The 22128-nt window shown below is 42.7% G+C and overlaps 1 protein-coding gene across 1 annotated transcript in view; it reads right to left on the minus strand.

Moving 5' to 3' along the window:
• The window catches only part of FRY (FRY microtubule binding protein), a 328020-nt gene that overhangs the window by 64528 nt on the left and 241364 nt on the right, over positions 1 to 22128 (minus strand). Inside the window, exons 31-36 of the mRNA XM_052649908.1 lie at positions 17152 to 17251; positions 16540 to 16711; positions 11404 to 11660; positions 10778 to 10924; positions 8741 to 8909; positions 7379 to 7469 (exon numbers count right to left, since the gene is read on the minus strand). Coding sequence (XP_052505868.1) covers positions 7379 to 7469; positions 8741 to 8909; positions 10778 to 10924; positions 11404 to 11660; positions 16540 to 16711; positions 17152 to 17251 — 936 coding nt within the window. The remainder of the gene's footprint in view (positions 1 to 7378; positions 7470 to 8740; positions 8910 to 10777; positions 10925 to 11403; positions 11661 to 16539; positions 16712 to 17151; positions 17252 to 22128) is intronic.

Below are 22128 nucleotides of genomic sequence, written 5' to 3' on the forward strand. Positions count from 1 at the left end.
CTTTGAGATACACACCATTTACTCTGCCAAGGAGGAAAGAGACAGAGTGAAGCGAAACAACTTGCCCGGTGTCAGCCAAGGAAGGTGACAGTTGGGACACTTTCAAGGCTGTGCTGCCTCTGAGAAGGGGGGACACTTGACCTCAGGCTGAGCTCTCGCTCCTTAGCTCAGTGACCCTGGGCAAGTTCTTTACCTCCTTGGGGACCCCATTTCCACACCTGCCTAAATGGAATAATAATAACAACACTTCAACGTTTATTTTGTTGGGGCTGTTGTAGGAATCTAAAGGAAGGATGTGAGAAAGTTTCCAAAACTATGAGATGCCGTCTAACTATAAAGTATTAATTATTATACTCTTGGATTTCTAGAATGCCTGTTCAGGGTGCCAAAGACTTACAAATCAATAACATTTTTATCACCCAATGATCTAAAAAGTCAGGCAAGGGTGTGGCTGAGGGGAAATGAGGGTGAAATGGTACGTCTATTTATTTTACATAAAATGATACAAAGCGTGGTTTGTCTGTATTATTGAATAGGTTTTCTGTTGTAATTGATATCAGACCAATACTCTTATTTCCCTCTGAAAGTGGGACAAAGTGCAGGGTCCCAGCTGTCCTCATCAATGTAGGGAGAAAGAGGGGAATTTCAGGAAAAAGTGCTATTTCAGGATGTGCCATTAAAATGCTACCTTGTCCCAGGTGTATAACCTCAGAACACCGCAACAGTGATGTGACTGCTGAATTCAGAAGTGTATCAACTATAAAGCCTCTGGTTTCATTCACTCTGTAGACATTTGCAGCAGCTCTTTTTTTTTTTTTTTTAAAGTCCTGACAAGCAATCTTCCCTAGAAACGTTGTATTTCAAACATTCTTCATTCTCACATCTTTTGGGCTATTACTTTGTGAATCCACAACTTCTTTTATCAAAAGATAAAAGGCATCTGCTGAGTTTCATACAGATCAGACCCTGTAATTGTCTAAATCAGACTAGTCCTTAAACGAAATTGGAAAAGTGTCCAACTTATTACCTTCTGAAGAAGTTCTACAATCATATGTATGCTGATAAATGCAAAGATATAAACAGCACATGCAGAACCCAGACAGCATTCAACAAGGAATAAAAACAGGGTGATGAAAGAATTCCACATCTGTAGATTCACACTGGGCAGAAATCTGCTAGCAACTCAAGAACGGTGATTTATCTTGGTTTTACAATTGTGTTCAGGAAGGCTGGGCAGGGAAGAGCTATAGAATGGATGGCAATTCTTCTCTTTTCCTTTTAAGACAGATTTAAAGGATTTCTAGGAGGAGTTTATGAGGCCAAGATGAAGGGGAGGAGAAAGCCCCTTCCACACTTCTTATTCTGGAGAAGATCAAAACCATAGCACACTGAAGTGGATGCTTGGCAAAAACAATATGTAAAAACTGGCTCCCAAGAGTAAAATCTGTTTCTTTGTTTTCCTGGTTGAAGAAACTAATTTTGGGTCTAGACCCTAGAAGAATTTCAAGGATTAAGCAGACTGAATAGTCTTTTAATATAAAAGTACATGTCTTAGAAATGTATCATAAAAATAACTCTGCTAAGACTGGGTTTCCCAGGTGGCTCAGGGGGTAAAGAACCTCCCTGCAACGCAGGAGATGCAGTAAGTATGGGTTAAATTCCTGGGTGGGGAAGATCCCCTGGAGGAGGACATGCCACCCACTCCAGTATTCTTGCCTGGAGAATCCCATGGACAGAGGAGCCTGGTGGGCTGCAGCCCATGGGTCGCAAAGAGTCGGACACGACTGAAGCGACCGAGAGAAAAACTAGAAAGATGAAGTGTCTCCCTAAGTTTTCTCTTGCTGATTCTGCTCAAAATTAATACATAAGCAACTTTCTGTGGATTGCTAATCTCTATTCCTGTATCAACACAGATCACCAGAAACTTATATAGCTAAAGTTTATTGCTTTTAGTTCCTTATGAACAATCCTTTCATGGCTTTTATTAAGGGTTGATGTATTAAAAATACTTAAAGGGCTTGTTTCTGCATATTTTACAAACTGTTATTTTAATTAAAAATATGTATTCACATTATTGTTTAACTGAAAAAACTACATGATAAATACTTCTTAGAGCGTAAAGGTGCTGATTTAGTTGTTGTTTTTCAGTCGCTCAGTCATGTTCGACTCTTCATGGCCGCATGGACTGCCAGGCTTTCCTGTTCTTCCCCATCTCCCAGAGCTTGCTCAAACTCATGTCCATTAAGTCAGTGATGCCCTCCAACCATCTCGTCCTGTCATCCCCTTCTCCTCCTGCCTTCAATCTTTCCCAGCTGCACTGGGTCTTTTCCAGTGAGTCGGCTCTTCACATCAGGTGACCAAAGTACTGGCGCTTCAGCATCAGTTCTTCTAATGAATATTCAGGATCGATTTCTTTTTTTTTTTTAATTTATTTAAATTTATTTATTTTTTTAATTTTAAAATCTTAAATTCTTACATGTGTTCCCAAACATGAACCCCCCTCCCACCTCCCTCCCCATAACATCTCTGTGGGTCATCCCCATGCACCAGCCCCAAGCATGCTGTATCCTGCGTCAGACATAGACTGGCGATTCAATTCTTACATGATAGTATACATGATAGAATGCCATTCTCCCAAATCATCCCACCCTCTCCCTCTCCCTCTGAGTCCAAAAGTCCGTTATACACAGCTGTGTCTTTTTTGCTGTCTTGCATACAGGGTCGTCATTGCCATCTTTCTAAATTCCATATATATGTGTTAGTATACTGTATTGGTGTTTTTCTTTCTGGCTTACTTCACTCTGTATAATCGGCTCCAGTTTCATCCATCTCATCAGAACTGATTCAAATGAATTCTTTTTAACGGCTGAGTAATACTCCATTGTGTATATGTACCACAGCTTTCTTATCCATTCATCTGCTGATGGACATCTAGGTTGTTTCCATGTCCTGGCTATTATAAACAGTGCTGCGATGAACATTGGGGTACATGTGTCTCTTTCAATTCTGGTTTCCTCGGTGTGTATGCCCAGCAGTGGGATTGCTGGGTCATAAGGTAGTTCTATTTGCAATTTTTTAAGGAATCTCCACACTGTTCTCCATAGTGGCTGTACTACTTTGCATTCCCACCAACAGTGTAGGAGGGTTCCCTTTTCTCCACACCCTCTCCAGCATTTATTGCTTGCAGATTTTTGGATCGCAGCCATTCCGACTGGTGTGAAGTGGTACCTCATTGTGGTTTTGATTTGCATTTCTCTGATAATGAGTGATGTTGAGCATCTTTTCATGTGTTTGTTAGCCATGAGGATCGATTTCTTTTAGGATTGACTGGTTTAATCTTCTTGCTGTCCAAGGGATTCTCAAGAATCTTCCTCAACACTACAGTTCAAAAGTGTGGCTCAGATGGTAAAAAATCCACCTGCAATGCAGGAGATCAGGGTTCAATCCCTGAGTTGGGAAGATCCTCTGGAGAAGGGAATGGCTATACATTCCAGTATTCTTGCTTGGAGAATTCCATGGAGAGAGGAGCCTGGTGGGCTACAGTCCATAAGGTGGTGAACAGCTGGACATGAGTGAGTGACTAACACACACACACACACACATTCTCTTACCCTGATTCCCTGTAGCTCAGATGGTAAAAGAATCTTCCTGCAATGCAGGAGACCTAGGTTTGATCTCTGGGTCAGGAAGATCCTCTGGAGAAGTAACTGGCAATCCATTACAGTGTTCTTGCCTGGAGAATCCCATGGACAGAGGAGCCTGGCGGGCTACAGTCCACGGGGTTGCAAAGAGCTGGACACGACTGAGCAACTAACAATACTGGTTTTAATGGTTCTTTTATTATAAGCTATCTGAATTGTTTCTGTCAGTAGCTACAGTATTATTAAATATTTCTGAATTACATCAAAGAGCCACTGCTGCTGCTGCTCCCTCACGTCAGCTGTCAAGAACCTGGCCTCAGGACAGCGGCTTTGTACAAGCTCCATGGCGCCCCCTGCAGCCCAACCATGCAATCAGGCGACAGTCACAGCGCAGCCCCATCATCAGTGTTTCTGACCAATACCATCTCTGTAGACTCTGTCCAGAAGGACTGAAAAGAACAGGGTAAATATCTGTCTTCTGTAATGGGGTCAGCAAGAGGGAGGGAGAAGGGGGCTGGAAGGTGTTTGGACAGCTCATCTACCTCTAGGGCTGTGACGTTTCTCCTATTTTCATTCATATGCTGAATAAATGTTTTAAAAGATGATTACTATGTGCAGCACAGTAGGGTAATCATTAAGGATAGAAATATGTCTAAGAGCCATATAATCTCTGTTTTCTAAGAATGAAAAGGTAATGGTTGAGACACAAACGTGTGTACAAGTACCCATAAATCAGCATGACAAAGCTCACAGGGAGGAAGGTGATAAGTAGACTGCAAAGAAAAATAAAGATGCTTTTAGGCTGAAAGCACAGTCTACCATCAAAGAAAAGACAGATTATATTAGAGAAATAGTATAGGTGAAATATAGGGTTAATGTAATAATAGTATTCTGTGTGATAAAATATTAATATCAGTTCAGTTCAGTTGCTCAGTGGTGTCCAACTCTTTGTGACCCCTTGAATCGCAGCATGCCAGGCCTCCCTGTCCATCACCAACTCCCGGAGTTCACTCAGACTCATGTCCATTGAGTCAGTGATGCCATCCAGCCATCTCATCCTCTGTCGTCCCCTTCTCCTCCTGCCCCCAATCTCTCCCAGCATCAGAGTCTTTTCCAATGAGTCAACTCTTTGCATGAGGTGGCCAAAGTACTGGAGTTTCAGCTTTAGCATCATTCCTTCCAAAGAAATCCCAGGCTGATCTCCTTCAGAATGGACTGGTTGGATCTCCTTGCAGTCCAAGGGACTCTCAAGAGTCTTCTCCAACACCACAGTTCAAAAGCATCAATTCTTCAGCGCTCAGCTTTCTTCACAGTCCAACTCTCACATCCATACATGACTACTGGAAAAACCATAGCCTTGACTAGATGGACCTTAGTCAGCAAAGTAATGTCTCTGCTTTTGAATATGCTCTCTAGGTTGGTCATAACTTTTCTTCCAAGGAGTAAGCGTCTTTTAATTTCATGGCTGCAGTCACCATCTGCAGTGATTTTGGAGCCCAAAAAAGTAAAGTCTGACACTGTTTCCACTGTTTCCCTATCTATTTCCCATGAAGTGATGGGACCAGATGCCATGATCTTCATTTTCTGAATGTTCAGCTTTAAGCCAACTTTTTCACTCTCCACTTTCACTTTCATCAAGAGGCTTTTTAGTTCCTCTTCACTTTCTGCCATAACGGTGGTGTCATCTGCATGTCTGAGGTTATTGACATTTCTCCCAGCAATCTTGATTCCAGCTTGTGCTTCTTCCAGCCCAGCGTTTCTCATGATGCACTCTGCATATAAGTTAAATAAGTAGGGTAACAATATACAGCCTTGATGTACTCCTTTTCCTATTTGGAACCAGTCTGTTGTTCCATGTCCAGTTCTAACTGTTGCTTCCTGACCTGCATATCGGTGTGATCATATATATAATCAATTAATCTACCTATAGGTAGATAAACCAATACAGTCAATATGAAGGAATTAGATATGCATGACCATATAGGTAGCACTGGGCTTCCCAATGGCCAACAGGATACAGTGATAAAGCAGGAAAGCAGGAGATAAACAAGAAAGCCTCTTACAGATATTATCTGGTTGCAATGTTATCGTGATAACTGGCTTCTTCATTTTAAAGGCCACCACTAAAAATTTAGGCAGGACACTCATAACTCTGGTCCTAAAGGGGCCTTTGAAATGAGATGATAATATATGGAAATATATCACCATTCTACCCTTAGTATAATTAAGGTGAAAAATTCAGACTATACAATGAATGATAAAGAATGTTTTACTCCCACCAGAAGACAAAAATTTCTTTAGAGAAATATGTGATTTTTTTGTTTGTTTTTACCATTAGGGAGTTTTCCAAAGAAGGTACCAGCAAATATAGATTAAAAAATAACATGTGAATTCATAATCCTGTCCTGTCATTGATGTATAGAGTATGAAAACCTTAATCGATTTCTGAGAAAGAAAAATGTTAGCTAACTATAATGGAAAAGTCTGTTATTCATGAGTCACTGGGTCAGTGCCTTTGATCTGAAGGGAAACCCAGACATGAGCATTTTGCCTTAAGGCAGTGTGGCCAGCCAGTAATCAGCATGTTGAGGAATTTGCTGTGGCTGACTTCGAGAAAGAACCGTTCAGAACTCCAGTCCTGGGTGAGATAACTTCCACCCGTAGCCCCTGACGGGTTCACATGTACACAATGAAATCACAAAGCATCCAGGGGCTTTTAAAGCTAAATGAATTACTTTCATTATGTGATCCCCTAAATTTTCTTCAGTATGAATCTATATCTCATTTTTTTAAATTAAGTGAAAGGGTGCCCCATTACTTTTTACTAGAAAATACTTAGCCTTACAAGTTTTCAACATCATGAGAATCATCTTAATTTTTATTTTCAAATTTAAGTCCTGTTTATCTCTTTTGGTTTGTCTCTCTGTTCTTCACATTCAACTGCAGTAAACAGTGATCGAGATGGTGCTTACTTATGAATAGTTCCTGGGCAACGTGAAAGCAGAAGTATGAACAAGAGAAATACTATTGTTAAAGAACTAAGGGGAAGGACATCAAGGTTTCTTTTAGACAGTGTTCTTAGTTAACCGGGCTTCCCTGGTTGGCTCAGAGGTTAAAGCGTCTGCTTGCAATGTGGGAGACCTGGGTTCAATCCCTGGGTCGGGAAGATCCCCTGGAGAAGGAAATGGCAACCCACTCCAGTATTCTTGCCTGGAGAATCCCATGGACAGAGGAGCCTGGTGGGCTACAGTCCACGGGGTTGCTAAGAGTCCGACACGACTGGGTGAGTTCACTTTCACTTAGTTAACCAATATGTGACGAGTTAAAGGTAAAAGAAGGATGGTGATGTTTCATAGAACTCATCTCAAGACAACTACTCTAAGGAATTAGTCAAGAGCCAGATTTGCAAATTTCACATGGCTATTCCCTCTAACTCCAGATGGAGTGTGCCCACTAGCAGAATAAGGTGTGGTTGTTATTAAGCCCGGGGGTAAACAGGCTTCAGCCACTAGAACAACATCCCTCTTAATCTTTGCTCTGGCTTTGCTCAGGAAGAAATGGTTATCTTTAGGGATACACAGAGCTGTCTGAAAGTCAATCTGTGTTTCTAAAAAAGAAAGGATTTGTGTATGTGTATGAGTGTGTGAAATTTATGAAGCCCTGCAAATGTTACTAATGCTTTGCATAGTCAATTGCTGAAAGTTAAGCTGCATGTTAAACCAAATTTATGCACCAACCTCTCATCAGATTCTTTCAGTATCTTGCTCTCCTCAGCGTCTGGAAAACTGTCCTGGCCGGCAACCACTGTATTGCTGCTGGAGGTGGTTCCTGTAGATGAGATTAAAGAACAGCTCAGAAAGAAATCCTTGTTGTGGGGGTCAAGCTCAAGCCTTAAGTGATTCCAGGAAAGGATTTCCTGTAAAATCCCCTGTTTGAAAGATTCCTTGCATCTTCTGCACAATCTCAGACACTCTGAATAACCTTCCAAGCCCACACCACTGAAGTGAAGAATCCAAGACATCTATTATAGTCAAACCAAATTCCTCAACTCTCTTACAAAGTGAGGCTAGAACATTCCTGAAACCCTCTCTTCCTGGCTACTTAGGTAATGCGCTTATTTATAGTGGCCAGTCCTGCTGCTAGTGGCTCTAGCATTTCTGCTTCCAGGAGTTATGAAATGAATGTCAGAACATTCCAAATGCCTAGGATTTCCGATCCCCAGGGCACCGCTTCTCTGTGAGATCACTGCTCGGGCAGCAGGGTCTGGGGCACAAAGAGGGCATAAGAGACCAAGGCGTAAGAGGAGAGAGGTTTGGAGGCAATCATGGTGTTAAGGGCAGTGAAGGGAAGACAGCATCAAGGAGTTTGAGGAGTGTGGTATATATTTCATACAATGATGCTGAGAGGCCAACTGAAAAGTGGTAACACTGGTGGAGGGGGGCAGTTTAGTCAACCCTAGGAGAATATCGGCCAAGAGAATCCCATTAGATACAAGACGGAGGGTCCAGAAGTGAGATTCCTCCATGACTACAGGGTCCACCATAAGCTCAGTCTAAAATAAACATGTATATTATCATATGTGAAACAGATCGCCAGTCCAGGTTTGATGCATGAGACAGGGTGCTCAGGGCTGGTGCACTGGGACGACCCGGAGGGATGGGGTGGGGAGGGAGGTGGGAGGGGGGTTCAGGATGGGGAACACATGTACACCCATGGCTGATTCACGTCAATGTATGGCAAAAACCACTACAATATTGTAATTAGCCTCCAATTAAAATAAATAAATAAATAATAATAATAAAAAAACTCTGTGGCATATGAGTCCTGGGCTCTCGATTGTTGGTTATCCTTACAAGACCATTTCATTAATCGGACAAGGCGCTAAGAGTCTCTGCTATCCTTAAACCTTCTCTTAGATGAATGTATTGGGTTGGCCATAAAAGGTGGTATGGAAAAACCCAGACAAACTTTTTGGCCAACCCAATATATGTAGGAATAAGAATAAGCAGCAAGCACCTACTCGTACCCCTTCAATGCTCTACATGAAGGAAAACCCAGAGTTGTGGGACAAGGCATCCACCCAGCTGCCCGGCCCCTACCGGAGGCCGCCGCCGAGGCCTTGCTGCTGGCTGTGAAGCGGTAAAAGGGCGGGTTGTCGCAGTGCTGGACAATGGGGTTCACCGGCTCCGTCTGCTGCAGCTCGAAGAGCAGCTCCTCCATGGTCTGAATGGTGTTGTTCCGGCACAGGTAGACGGCCACCTTCTTGATCTGAGACGAGAAACGGAACACAAGGGATATTTCCCAGAGCAGCCCATGGGGATGCGCGGTTGTCAACAGCAGAGGTGGTAGCCTGCTCATTTTGATGACTGCGACACCTCCCAGAAGCGCTCACCATCCTTCTCTCCTAGGACGAGCCAAGGGTCTGGATTACGGCTGCCCAGTGGGAGCGGGGAGGGGGAAGGATGGGAAGAAGGGACAGTTAGGGAGCTGGGATGGATATGTACACACTGCTACGCTTAAAATGTATCACCAGCAAGCACCGACTGTAGAGCACATGGAACTCTGCTCAGGGTTATGTGGCAGCCTGGATGGGAGGGGAGTCTTCATCTGGTGGAGAATGGATACCTGTGCATGCATGGCTGAGTCCCTTCGCTGTTCACCTGAAACTATCACAATATTGTTAACTGGCTAAACCCCAATACAAAATAAATTTTTTTTTAAAAAGCCAATCTTCAACCTAAAGACAAAAAAGTCACCTTTTCTCACACGTACATCTGATAGGAGTGGGTTGTTAAAAGTCTTACCTTCCCTCATGGCTGAGTTTACAAAAGCTACTTTTGGAATAACTTGTGGGCTAAGGATGACTTCTATCTAAACTTAAAACTTGCTATCTGGGGGCCTCCCTGGTAGTCTAATGGTTAAGACTTCACCTTCCAGTGGGGGCAGGGAACTAAGAACCCACATGCCTTGAGGCCAAAAATCCAAGACATAAAACAGAAGCAGCATTCTAACAAATTCAATACAGACTTCAAAAATGGTCCACATTAAAAAAAAATATCTTCCAACAAAACAAAACAAACCTTACCATCTAAGGTCTTATCTTGAGAAAGTATTTTATTTATGCAAACCATGGGAGAAAAACTGCTAGCTGTGTTCATTTAAAAAGGAACTCGGTCTCCCGTTAGTCTCTTCAACCAGAGAAACAGACGAGTTTGAGCTGTTTGCATGGTTTTAGGTTTTAAAAATAACTCTGGATTAAATCTCTGCCTTACTGCAACCCTCAAGCCTGAGGCTCAGAAGCGCCAATGAGGCTTACATGGCCCAGAACAGCAGGGCAGGCAGGCACAAAACCTCTCAGAAAAACAACCGGCACACAGACACCAACTGTGCGAGGGTTTTCAAAATGTAGTCACTTCACTGATCACCTCACCTTTAAATGCAGACACGAAGGTGGCATGTCAGTAGGATTTTTCTGTTGCTTGTTTCTCTCTTTTACTACCTATCTTTGAAGAGATAAACTGGAATATTCTGCATATTTATTGTTTTAAGAGCATCAGGATGTAAACACAGAACAATTTTATTAGTAATAATATAATGTGTTACCTAGTATCTCTTACATAATGGGTCTAATGTTTCTAGAAGAAAGATTTAGGTAATTATGAAAAGAATGCTACTGCTGCTAAGTCACTTCAGTCATACCCCACTGATTGGGACCGCATGGACTGCAGCCCACCAGGCTCCCCTGTCCCTGGGATTCTCCAGGCAAAAATATTGGAGTGGCTTGCCATGCCCTCTACCTTCCCGACCCAGGGATCGAACCCGTGTCTCTTACATCTCCTGTATTGGCAGGCAGGTTCTTTGCCACTAGTGCCACCTGGAATGTGGACTCCTTAATCTCAAAGTTTCTGGGTCCAAAGACTTACAAAGGGGATGACAGAGATGCCACGAGGACACTAGCTTGCAATGCAGGGGGCAGAAGGGAACTTCTATGTACCATCTAGAAAGCTCACAGGAGATGAACGTGACTGACAAAATCTGACATCTCTATTCTACTTGTGCAATGATAACATTCTGACTTGCAATTGTGGATGGAACCAGCGACAGAATAAGGACCCCAGCCTTGGAGGGGCACTCACATAGGGCAGGAGGAGCGTGTCGCTGCTGACCCCGCACAGGCTGATCAGGAACTGCAAGGTGATCCGCAGGTTGTTGCTCCATTTCTCGTTGTTAGCTAATGCATTCCAGGCATTTTCCATCTCCGGTCCAGGAACTTCATCCCCATACTGTAACCGACAAAATAAAACCCGGCCGGGGAGATGCGTGGGGAAAATGTGAGGATGCAAAATGTCTGACGAAAAGTCATTTCAACGGTCACAGTCATCTCAGAATCCTTCAGAAGGGGGAGAATGGCCACGCATCGCAAAGATGCCACTTTTCAAGGATTTATAATGCACACTTCGCTAGTGCACAGTACTTATTCACATGATGACTCAAATGCTAGGGTCATACAATAACGATGATAACTGAGATCACGACTACCACTGTGCTCAAATGCACATAATGAAGTGTCCCACTGTAATCATTTTCTAGGTGGGCCGTTCAGTGGCCTGAAGCACGTTCACACTTGTGCCATGGCCCCCCACCATCCACACCCTGTTGTTGAGACTGTTAATGGCAGGCACCACTTTCCTGGGGTTTGATTAACCCCGGGTTTCCTGGGATGCGGGAGCCCGTGAGGAAGGTGCAGCTCCTCAGCGCTTACCTTGGCCGTCATGTACATGAGGTTGTTCAGCACCAGGGACGTCGCCTCCGGGGAGCCCCAGCCACTGCCTTTCAGCCCCTGAGAGGCCGTCACGTCTCCCTCGCGGTCCTTGGCATCGTCCTCGGGGCTGCTGGGGCTGGACCCCGGGAGGAGCAGCCTGCTGTCCACCAGCTCGATGTTGTGCAGCCAGGGCAGCAGGTAGGTGAGCATGATCTGACGCCCGTTGGGATGTGTTGTGGGGAAGCGCTGGCTGACCTCTGCAGAGAGTGGCAGAGCCGCGAGCCATGTCATCTCATCAGACTGAACCAAAAGGTGAACAGCTAGCGGAAGTAGTACGTTAGGGCGGACAAAATCAGAAGGATATATGCCCAGATTCCAGTTTGTCCACATACTAGCTGCATGAGACTGGGTTAGTTACTGAAGTTCTCTGTTCCTCAGTTTCCTCATCTGTAAAATGGGCCAATCAGGTCCCACAGTAGTTGACTGTGAAGACACAATATGCCTGTCATCCTGCAGGCTCTTAATAAACAGCAGTTAGGATTATTATGGGCTTCCCTGGTGGCTCAGACAGTAAAGAATCTGCCTGCAATGCAGGAGACCTGGGTTTGGTCCCTGGGTCAGGAAGATCCCCTGGAGAAGAGAATGGCTACCCACTCCAGTACTCTTGTCTGGAGAATTCCATGGACAGAGGAGCCTGGCAGGATACAGTCCATGGGGTCACAAAGAGTCGGACAAGACTGAGGGACTAACAGTTACTTAGGATTATTATAACGATGACTATTATCTCTCCATTATACCTAAATTTTACAAAGTGCCTTGCACGAGCCATCAGTTGTTAAAAAGTGAGCTGCAACCCTCCAGGAAGAACAAACCCAGGGTGTGATGTCCCATTTGTGGTGTCCACGAGAAAACAGCCAACTATGTGGAAGGTGTGTGCTTGATGGTGCGCTTTGTCTTATAAAATAAATGAGTCAAAAAGGTACAACTGTACGGCCAGTCTTCTCACCATTACTTCCTCTGACAGCATTTCTGCATTGTTTCACTGGCAGCAGCGTTTCATCTTATGATCTGAATAAGCTTTCTATAGAAACAAAAGCACAGCTTTATATACCTACTGCAAGCTCTGAAGTCATCTCCTGTTTCTAATATTTATAGAAGAATTCGTTTTATCCCAAGGGACATTAGAAAGCTTGGCCTAATGTATTTGTTATCATCCAGCATGGCATGCAATCTCATTTAGAGAGCTCATGCCTGCTACACAACAGAACAACACAGATGCCAGCAGACGATCCACTGTATCCTTGAAACAGAAACTTAATTGATTTGGCCTTTGTCCTAAAATTACAACTCTTTTATTTTGAAGAATAAGAGTATATTTAATGCTGTGCTATAAGTCAGAAATGTTATGCTGTTATATATCACACAGGTAAAAATCTCAAAATTGACTTAATGTCCAAACTTACATGGATGTGATGAGTGGCACTATGGACTTTCATGACACATATTCAGATTCCTATAAAAGCACCACACTTATTTAGTCCAATATACCGGACCTTTTCTAGTTGCAGAAATGCTCTTCCAGGCACCATGGAGATAGGAAGGATTAAAGATGTGGTCCTCTCCTGAAGAGGAAGCTCTGAGACTAGCTGCGTCTACAGATAACCCTGGGGCCAGGTAGAAAGCGGCGAATGACACAACAGAAGCAGGGTCCTTTGGGGTTCGATAGAAGAAAACGATTCTGATTATAAAGATCTAGGGCACTTTGACGGCAAAAGAACCATTTAAACTCTGCTAGAAAGATCTGGGGCAGGGGGAGGTTCCTTGGTGGTTCAGTGGTAAAGAATTTGCCTGTAAACAAAGGAGATGTGAGTTTCACATTGGGTCAGGAAGATCTCCTGGAGAAGGAAATGGTAACCCACTCCAGTATTCTTGCCTGGGAAATCCCTCAGACAGAGGAGCCTAGAGGACGAGAGTCTATTGGGTCGTCACAAAGAGTCGAACACAACTTAGCGATCAAACAACAGAAAGTACTGGGGCTTGGGAGAGAAACAAATCTTTCCAATCATAGGGACAACTATTTTAAGACTGTCTGTCATCTTTCAACAGTGGTATAAAAATCTACAGACTTTTTGGAGCAGTAATCACCTTCTATCATATTACTTATTTATGTAAAACAAATTTGTATTTATAAATTTCATGTTTATAAAGTTTATAAGCAATTTCCTTACTGACGCTGTCTACTACATCTTGTCTGTTAGTCATAAGTCTGAGAGGGTAGGGATCTCTGTTTGGGGTACCCCATGCTTCCAGATCAGTTGTAAAGATGTTTTAAAGGGAAAAGAGAAAAAAGAAATGCTGTGGCATGCAGACATCATTCACCTCTCCAGAAACGAATTAAACAAACTGTAAGACAATGTCAGTGGGATGCTAGATCATTTTCTGGCTGTTTGGGCAAGACCTAAATAACTGGCTTGGCTTCTTACAAGGAATTCAGTCATATGGAACTACAGGCAGTAAAAACCTCACCACAGGGGTTTTAATAGTAAAGGCAGTATAAACAAAGGCTAGGAATCCATTATAATCTCCTTATTTTCCCATGCTATTTTATAAAAGTTATTTTTCATACGTTGAAATAGCCAAAAGGCCAATTCTTGACAGAAACTAAGGCTGAACTCGCTTGTAACTCAAATCTGCTAGACTGTTTCTCTTCTCTCTCTCCAATTGTCAGACTCTCTCCTCTTACCAGCTCCTCCCTTGAAACAAGCTCAAATCTAGCTCATCCTCTGACTGCATCCACCGTAAGCTCCGTCCTCTCTTTCATTGCTTCTTTCTCAGCCAAGCCCCTATGATCTGGCTTCTGCTGCTACTTCTCCCTGGAAATGATAGACAGTTACCAATGAATTGTGAACTTCACAGGGTCATCTTCAGACTTTATCCCGCAGGGTCTGACTATTCTGTAGGAGGTTGCGGACCACTCACTCCCTCTACCTAAGTCCTGTCTCCTCTACGTCTCCATGAAACACACCCTCTAGGTGTTCTTGCCCCTTCCCTCTTTGCTCCCTCACCCTTCCTTGGCCTGGTCCTTAAAAGTTGGTCCGGGTTTTTTCTTTCACTCTGTGCTCTCTCCACTCATGACCTCATTTATTCCTGTGGTTCTTGTCCTCAATGGTCTTCCATGAGCCACTGCCACTGGGCCTTCCCTTGGCCCTGGTCTACCTATACACGAGGGTGTCCAACAGACACCTGAACCCGATAACCCAAACTGATCTGCGTGTGAGCTCATATCTCTGCCTCGCCTGGACCCTCCTCTTTTCCTCGAATCAGCTCTCCAGATGGGGTTATCACTCCCCCACCTCCCGGATAACACACCAGGCACCTCCTTCGTGGACTCTGCCCACAGCTCTTGACTCCGGTCTCCCCCTCTGCTCTCATGCTCAGGCCCTCATCATATCCTCCTTGGACTGGTGTCATCGTCTCTCAACTGTTCTCCTCTCTCTAGACAGGATGTTCTGTCATCCACTCAGCACTCCACAGGAAGAGTCTCTCTAAAACTTCACTCTGATCTCACCCCTCTCTCTTCTTGTTTGAAACTGACGAGTGGCTTTCAAAACCCAAGCAGCTTGCTTGAACGTCCTCCCTGTTCACAGACTTCTGAGGGATTTCAAGGAGCACGGATGTAGTCTCTGACCTGCAAACTCCTAGGAACACAATAAAGGCCTTCCAAGATTGACTTCTGCTTCTCTGTCCATAACCATCTCAAACTTTCCCCCTTCTCTGTATGTTATATTAGCCAAACCTCCTACGTAATCTCTCAAATGCACCATGTTATCTTATACCTCTAAGCCAATGCATACGCTATTTCCTTTTCCTGTAATGCCAATCCACTTGCCAATTGCAATGTCAACTATTTATCTGCTTTGCAAATTTCTACTCTTCTTTCAAACTGCAGCTCAGACACCAACTTCTCTGGGAAGTCTTTCCTGATATTCTTGACCCAGTAATTGATGACTTCTTGATCTTCCATCTCGCAGAGAGAATGTGCATCTCATACAGAAGTGTAATTTTTAAAATTACACTTGCTACACTGTATCACAATCATACGCTTGTACATTTTTCTTTATTACTAGACGATAAAACTTCAATGGGAAAGACTGCTTTATTTGCCTCTGTATTTCTAGGATCCAAGCACAGCGCCTGGCATACAAATCTTGGTCAAAGTGAAGAAAAATAAATGTTAGTTTTCCAAGAAGAAAATTAGTTTATCCAAAAGATTTTTCTTGAGTCCTCCCACTGTTTCAGGCACAATGCAAGGATGTGACTAACCTATCTCAAATAAATGGATTTTCCAAAACATTATTCACAGAGATTACTTGTAAATTTGTGCCCTAAATCAAACTCTCAGCAAATAATTAGCAACATTCAAGCTGCATAATACCATCAACATCATCACCAAAAAGCAACTGACAGCAATTACTTGTATGAGAAGTTGTGTGTGTGTGTGTGTGTGTGTGTGTGTGTGTGTGTGTGTGTGTGTGTGTGCGTGCGCGCGTGCGGGTGGGGGGGCACATGGTCAGTCGTGCCTGAGTCTTTGTGACCCCATGGACTGTAGCCCACCAGGATTCTCTATCCATGCGATTTCCCAGGCAAGAATACTGGAGTGGGTTGCCATTTTCTCCTCCAGGGGATAAAGTTATATCACTCACATTTAATTTCTTGGGGAAATTTTACATACACAGTGATTATGATTCATCTAGGCATCCTCACATCTGTCCTTTGTTTGTTTATACCCACACTGTTTTAGATAAACACACTCTTTTGTATTTAAGGATATTCTGGAATTTACTTTTATATGTAACTGAACTTGCATGCGTGCTCAGTCACACAGTCGTGTCCGACTCTTTGCAACCCCATGGACTGAAGTCTGCCAGGTTCCTATGTCCATGGAGTTTCCCAGGCAAGGGTACTGGAGCAGGTTGTCATTTCCTACTCCAGGGATAACTGAACTTAGCCCAGTGCAATTTTGATTGATGAATTTATTATCAATAATTTTGACTCTCAATTACACTAGAATTTTAAGAGTAAGAATGCTTAGGGCAGAAAGGATCACACACGCCATGACTGACTATTGCACGGTACCTGAGAAGAGAGGAAGAGTGAGCTCGGGGTACATCCTGGCCAGTTCGCATGACAAGAAGGCCAGCGACACGCTGTAGAGGGGTGGCAGTGGGCCGTGCGTCCCATACAGGATACTGCCAGGTCTTTGTTCGGCTACTTTCTTCGAGTACACAAAAAGCTTTGCTTCAAGGATCTATAAAGAAGTAGGAGAGTAGCTTCGAGTAAACACACGTAAAAATGCGTATTTGTAAAACTGAGATAATATTGTTACCAGTTTTGTACTATGACTTATTAAAATTATACCGTTCTCATGTGTCCACAATAAAAAAAAAAAGAAATATGAAAGTTATAAACAGTATGAAAAAGCATTGGCTGGCTATCTCAAGAGTATTTATATTGAACACAGTTTTGTAATAAACTAAGGAATGTATATTTTAACACTGTATGAAAGGCAAAGCATCAGTTACGCCTAAGTTTAGAGATAATTAAGTATTATTTTCTCACTCATCATATCCACCAGTGATATGCAGAAATACATGAATGTATATCAATAAACAGCAATCCAGTGATCAACTACCACTTCCATTTTGTGTGTTCAGGGATGGAAGTTTCTCTGTAGTCAGTGATACATGCCTGCATGAGCTGCATGGAGATTTCATAAATCTCTCTGTTGGTGTCAGAGGCCTTGAACAGAACAAGGTTTAACAGCGTCACTATGTCAAAGGGATAGTTCCTAAAACAAAACAAAACAGTACAGTTTATGGGGTAGCCTGGTTAGTAACCTTGATAAATCACTACCTCTCAAAACTCTAGACAGCACACTGACCTCAGTCACACTTACTAATGACACTCTCAAGCCCATTTCACCATCCCCACCTGCTGTTTATTAGTAGGTGAAGGGAAATTGCTCTGAGGTTAAAACTGAACATTGTCACATCAGCTCAATGAACACAAAAGTCTACCTATTGCTAATCCGTTTTTGATGAAAACCAAGAACAAGAGGAAAAGACAGAAGACAATATGTCTAAACTCAACAGCTCACTGACTTAATATTTTCATTCAATCCATCTAAATGTATTGAGCACCAAACATCTATCAGAAACAACTGCAAGGTACTGATGATACTAAGTTAGTCAGGCTGGTGCCCTCTCTTAAGGGAAACTCACAGTTGAGTTAAGGAGACAAACTATACAGTCTAGTTATGAGGAGGAACCTGGGATTGTCTGTAGATGACACAAAAACCCTGACAAGGGACACTACATCAGGCTTGGGGTTAGAGGACACTCTTCCAGGGAGGAAACAAGTAAGCTGAGTCTTGAAGCACCAGGAGACAGGAGGATTGTAGCAAGGCCACAGAAGGGGTAACACGGGGTGCATTCTATGCATAGAAAATAGCTTCTTGAAAGATTATACATGTCAAAATACCCCTCCCCCAGTACACAGGATTTTAAACCTAAATGTGCTTATACTACCTACATGTCCATGTTTCACTGGACGGTGAGGCTCACTTACTCTTCTCAGCAGCTGTACAGGGTTCCACAGTATCAAGTGTCTGTCACTCAGTCGTGTCCAACTCTGCGACCCCATGCACTGTAGCCCGCCAGGCTCCTCTGTCCATGGGATTTCCCAGGCAAGAATACTGGAGTGGGTTGCCATTTCCTTCTCCAGGAGATCTTCCTGACCTAGGGATCGAACCCAGGTCTCCTGCACTGCAGGGAGATTCTTGACCATCTGAGCCATCAGAGAAGCCCTGCCCATACTATGGGCAAACCATAAATGACCACTCTTGCCGTGGACGCTGTGCTGCCTAGACGTCCCTTCAGGACAGAGGTTCTCCGTCCTCCAACTACTGTGCTGGAGGCTGATCTCTCTGGTTGAATCCTTCTTTGGGAGCTGCCTAGACCAAGGTCATGCACGCTCCCCAACAGTGCTTCCCATGGGATTGCCTGAAGTTTCTTTCCTCTACCAGGTCCTGTCTCCCTCACTTCCTCACAGATGTTGATCCCAAGGGCATTCCCTAATAAATTTCCTGAACTCAAATCTCTACCTCAGGGTTCTATTTCCTGGGAAAGCCAAGCTTGGACACACACTGACAGATGTGTAAAGGTTATTTTTATTTTTTTCACTATGATAACTTCACAAACACCAAATAGGCAAGTATTTCTTTAGAACAGATTTCTAGACAAGGTCGTGCAGGGTCCAAGGGCATACTTAAAATTTTGGTAGATACTGCTGCTATACTACTGTCCAAAGTGGTTTTACCAATTAGCACTCTAACATGATTACTTTTCTAGGACTATAATTTTAAATGAACAAAAATGCACGAGGTTGATGAGAAACTGGGCAAAGCTTCCCAAACGACAGTGGTGAGGATGGTGATGAGCCATGGGTAATGTTTATGTTATGACGTGCTGACTTTGTGTGAGTTACCATACCAAGTCCTTTACCAAGATTTCTGACTTAATCTTCACAACAAGCCTGTGAGGCTTAGAGATGTTAAATTCTCACCCAAGGTCAGGGAGAAGGAGTGGAGCCTGGATACCATCCCAGATTTGTTTAATTCCCAAGAATTCAAACACTTCTCCACTGTGCTGTCTACCTCCTAGACACCCCACAATAGGTCATTTCATGACCAGTCTAATTTAGCATTCTTATGAACTGCAGTATCTAGAAACAGACCTTTCTGTGAAAACAGAAAGGTAACTTTCTTCTGAGCTCTACAGTAGCAGAGATGTCTTACCTACATTGCTGTCTCTGATTCTGGGACTTAATACATATATATTTTTATATAAATAAACACTAGAAACTACTAGGGATCACTGGGGATTTAAAGGCAGGAGAAGAGTAGACAAAGCTGCCCTCTTATGCAGGGTTATGCCCTTAACCATGTAATCAGGGAATTCAATTAGCTGCTTAAAACTGAGTTATGGAATTGAAGGGGAACCACACTGAAAGAAATAATACAGATACAAAAAATGAAAGAAACCCAGAGAAGGAAAAAATCAGAAAGCTCTCCAATGTGTTCAAGAGTACAAGTAAAACATCTGTACTTAGACATTTAAAATAGGCTTAGAAACAGAATCTTACATTTTTCAATATTTAATTATTCAGCATAGACAGTGGAAGGATAAAAGAAAGACAGCTATGATGATAAGAATAAAAATAAAATGGTAAAATAAATATAAAAGGTAGATGTGGTTCAGAAAGTAAATAAGAAATAAAACTGATTTTTTTTTCCATCTGAAAGAGAGGAAATTTTGAAGAATTTGAGAAATACCCATTAGCTCTGGCTTATCTAGAACTAACTGATGAAACTAAAGATTTGAGATATTTTAAAGAGAAATGGATTTTACCAGTTGATATGATTACATCATAGCTCTTTGCCTCCAACAGCTGTTGAATAATAATAGTAATAATAATAGTGTTTACAGGGTGCTCACTATGTGCTAGACCTTTGGTCAAGAGATTGTTTTTCTTTAATCCTTACCCTAACCCTGTTCCCACTCGTATTTCACAAATGAGTAAGCATTTGACGTAAGTTGTTCAAGATCACACAGCTTAATGAGAGACAGAGCTAGAATTCAATCTCAAGACATTATGTTTCCAGAGTCCAAATTCCCAAACTCTGTGCTCTGCCGAAATTCTCCAGGTGACACAATCACCAGTTAGGGAGGACGACTGGCATTCAGGAAAGATAAGCTTCCCTGTCTATTTTGGTAATAGATGGATGCTATTCTCTTAAGAAATGTGGGGCATTTACTTTTAAGAATTCAAGTTTTGCTAGATCACTTTCTAACACCACACACAAAAATAAACTCAAAATGGATTAAAGATCTAAATGTAAGACCAGAAACTATAAAACTCCTAGAGGAGAACATAGGCAAAACACTCTCCAACATAAATCACAGCAGGATCCTCTATGATCCACCTCCCAGAATACTGGAAATAAAAGCAAAAATAAACAAATGGGATCTAATTAAAATTAAAAGCTTCTGCACAACAAAGGAAAATATAAGCAAGGTGAAAAGACAGCCTTCTGAATGGGAGAAAATAATAGCAAATGAAGCAACTGACAAACAACTAATCTCAAAAATATACAAGCAACCTATGCAGCTCAATTCCAGAAAAATAAACCACCCAATCAAAAAATGGGCCAAAGAACTAAATAGACATTTCTCCAAAGAAGATATACGGATGGCTAACAAACACATGAAAAGATGCTCAACATCACTCATTATCAGAGAAATGCAAATCAAAACCACAATGAGGTACCACTTCACATCAGTCAGAATGTCTGCGATCCAAAAATCTGCAAGCAATAAATGCTGGAGAGGGTGTGGAGAAAAGGGAACCCTCTTATACTGTTGGTGGGAATGCAAACTAGTACAGACACTATGGAGAACAGTGTGGAGATTCCTTAAAAAACTGCAAATAGAACTGCCTTATGACCCAGCAATCCCACTGCTGGGCATACACACCGAGGAAACCAGAACTGAAAGAGACACGTGTACCCCAGTGTTCATCGCAGCACTGTTTATAATAGCCAGGACATGGAAACAACCTAGATGTCCAGCAGCAGATGAATGGATAAGAAAGCTGTGGTACATATACACAATGGAGTATTACTCAGCCGTTAAAAAGAATACATTTGAATCAGTTCTAATGAAATGGATGAAAACTGGAGCCGATTATACAGAGTGAAGTAAGCCAGAAAGAAAAACATCAATACAGTATACTAACACATATATATGGAATTTAGAAAGATGGCAATGACGACCCTGTATGCAAGACAGCAAAAGAGACACAGATGTGTAGAGTGGACTTTTGGACTCTGAGGGAGAGGGAGAGGGTGGGATGATTTGGGAGAATGGCATTGAAACATGTATACTATCATGTAAGAAATGAATCGCCAGTCTATGTTCGATGCAGGATATAGGATGCTTGGGGCTGGTGCACGGGGATGATCCAGAGAGACAGTATGGGGAGGGAGGTGGGAGGGGGGTTCATGTTTGGGAACGCATGTACACCCGTGGTGGATTCATGTCAATGTATGGCAAAACCAATACAGTATTGTAAAGTAAAATAAAGTAAAAAAAATAATAATAATTCAAGTTTTGACGTAAGTCAGAAAGAGAAAGACAAACACTATATTAGCACATATATATGGAGTTTAGAAAGACGGTATTGACAATCCTACACGCAAGGCAGCAAAGGAGACACAGGCGTAAAGAACAGACTTTCGGACTCTGTGGGAGAAGGCGAGGATAGGATGGTGTGAGAACAGCACTGAAACACGTGTATCACCCTATGTAAAACAGCTCACCAGCAAGCTTGATATATAACGCAGGGCACTCAAAGCTGGTGCTCTGGGACAACCCACAGGATGTGGGTTGGGGAGGGAGGTGGGAGGCGGGGTTCAGGATGGGGAGGGCACATGTACATTTGTGGCTTATTTGTGTTGATAGATGGCAAAAACCATCACATTATTGCAATTATCTTCCAATTAAAATAAATCAATTTTTAAAAACTTGATTAAAAAAAAAGAATTCAAGTTTACTGTACCTGATTTAAATTAGGAAAGATTTACAGTTAAGGCAAGATAGATAGGCA

This window comes from Budorcas taxicolor, chromosome 12, assembly GCF_023091745.1.
Source record: "Budorcas taxicolor isolate Tak-1 chromosome 12, Takin1.1, whole genome shotgun sequence".
Lineage (NCBI taxonomy): Eukaryota > Metazoa > Chordata > Mammalia > Artiodactyla > Bovidae > Budorcas > Budorcas taxicolor.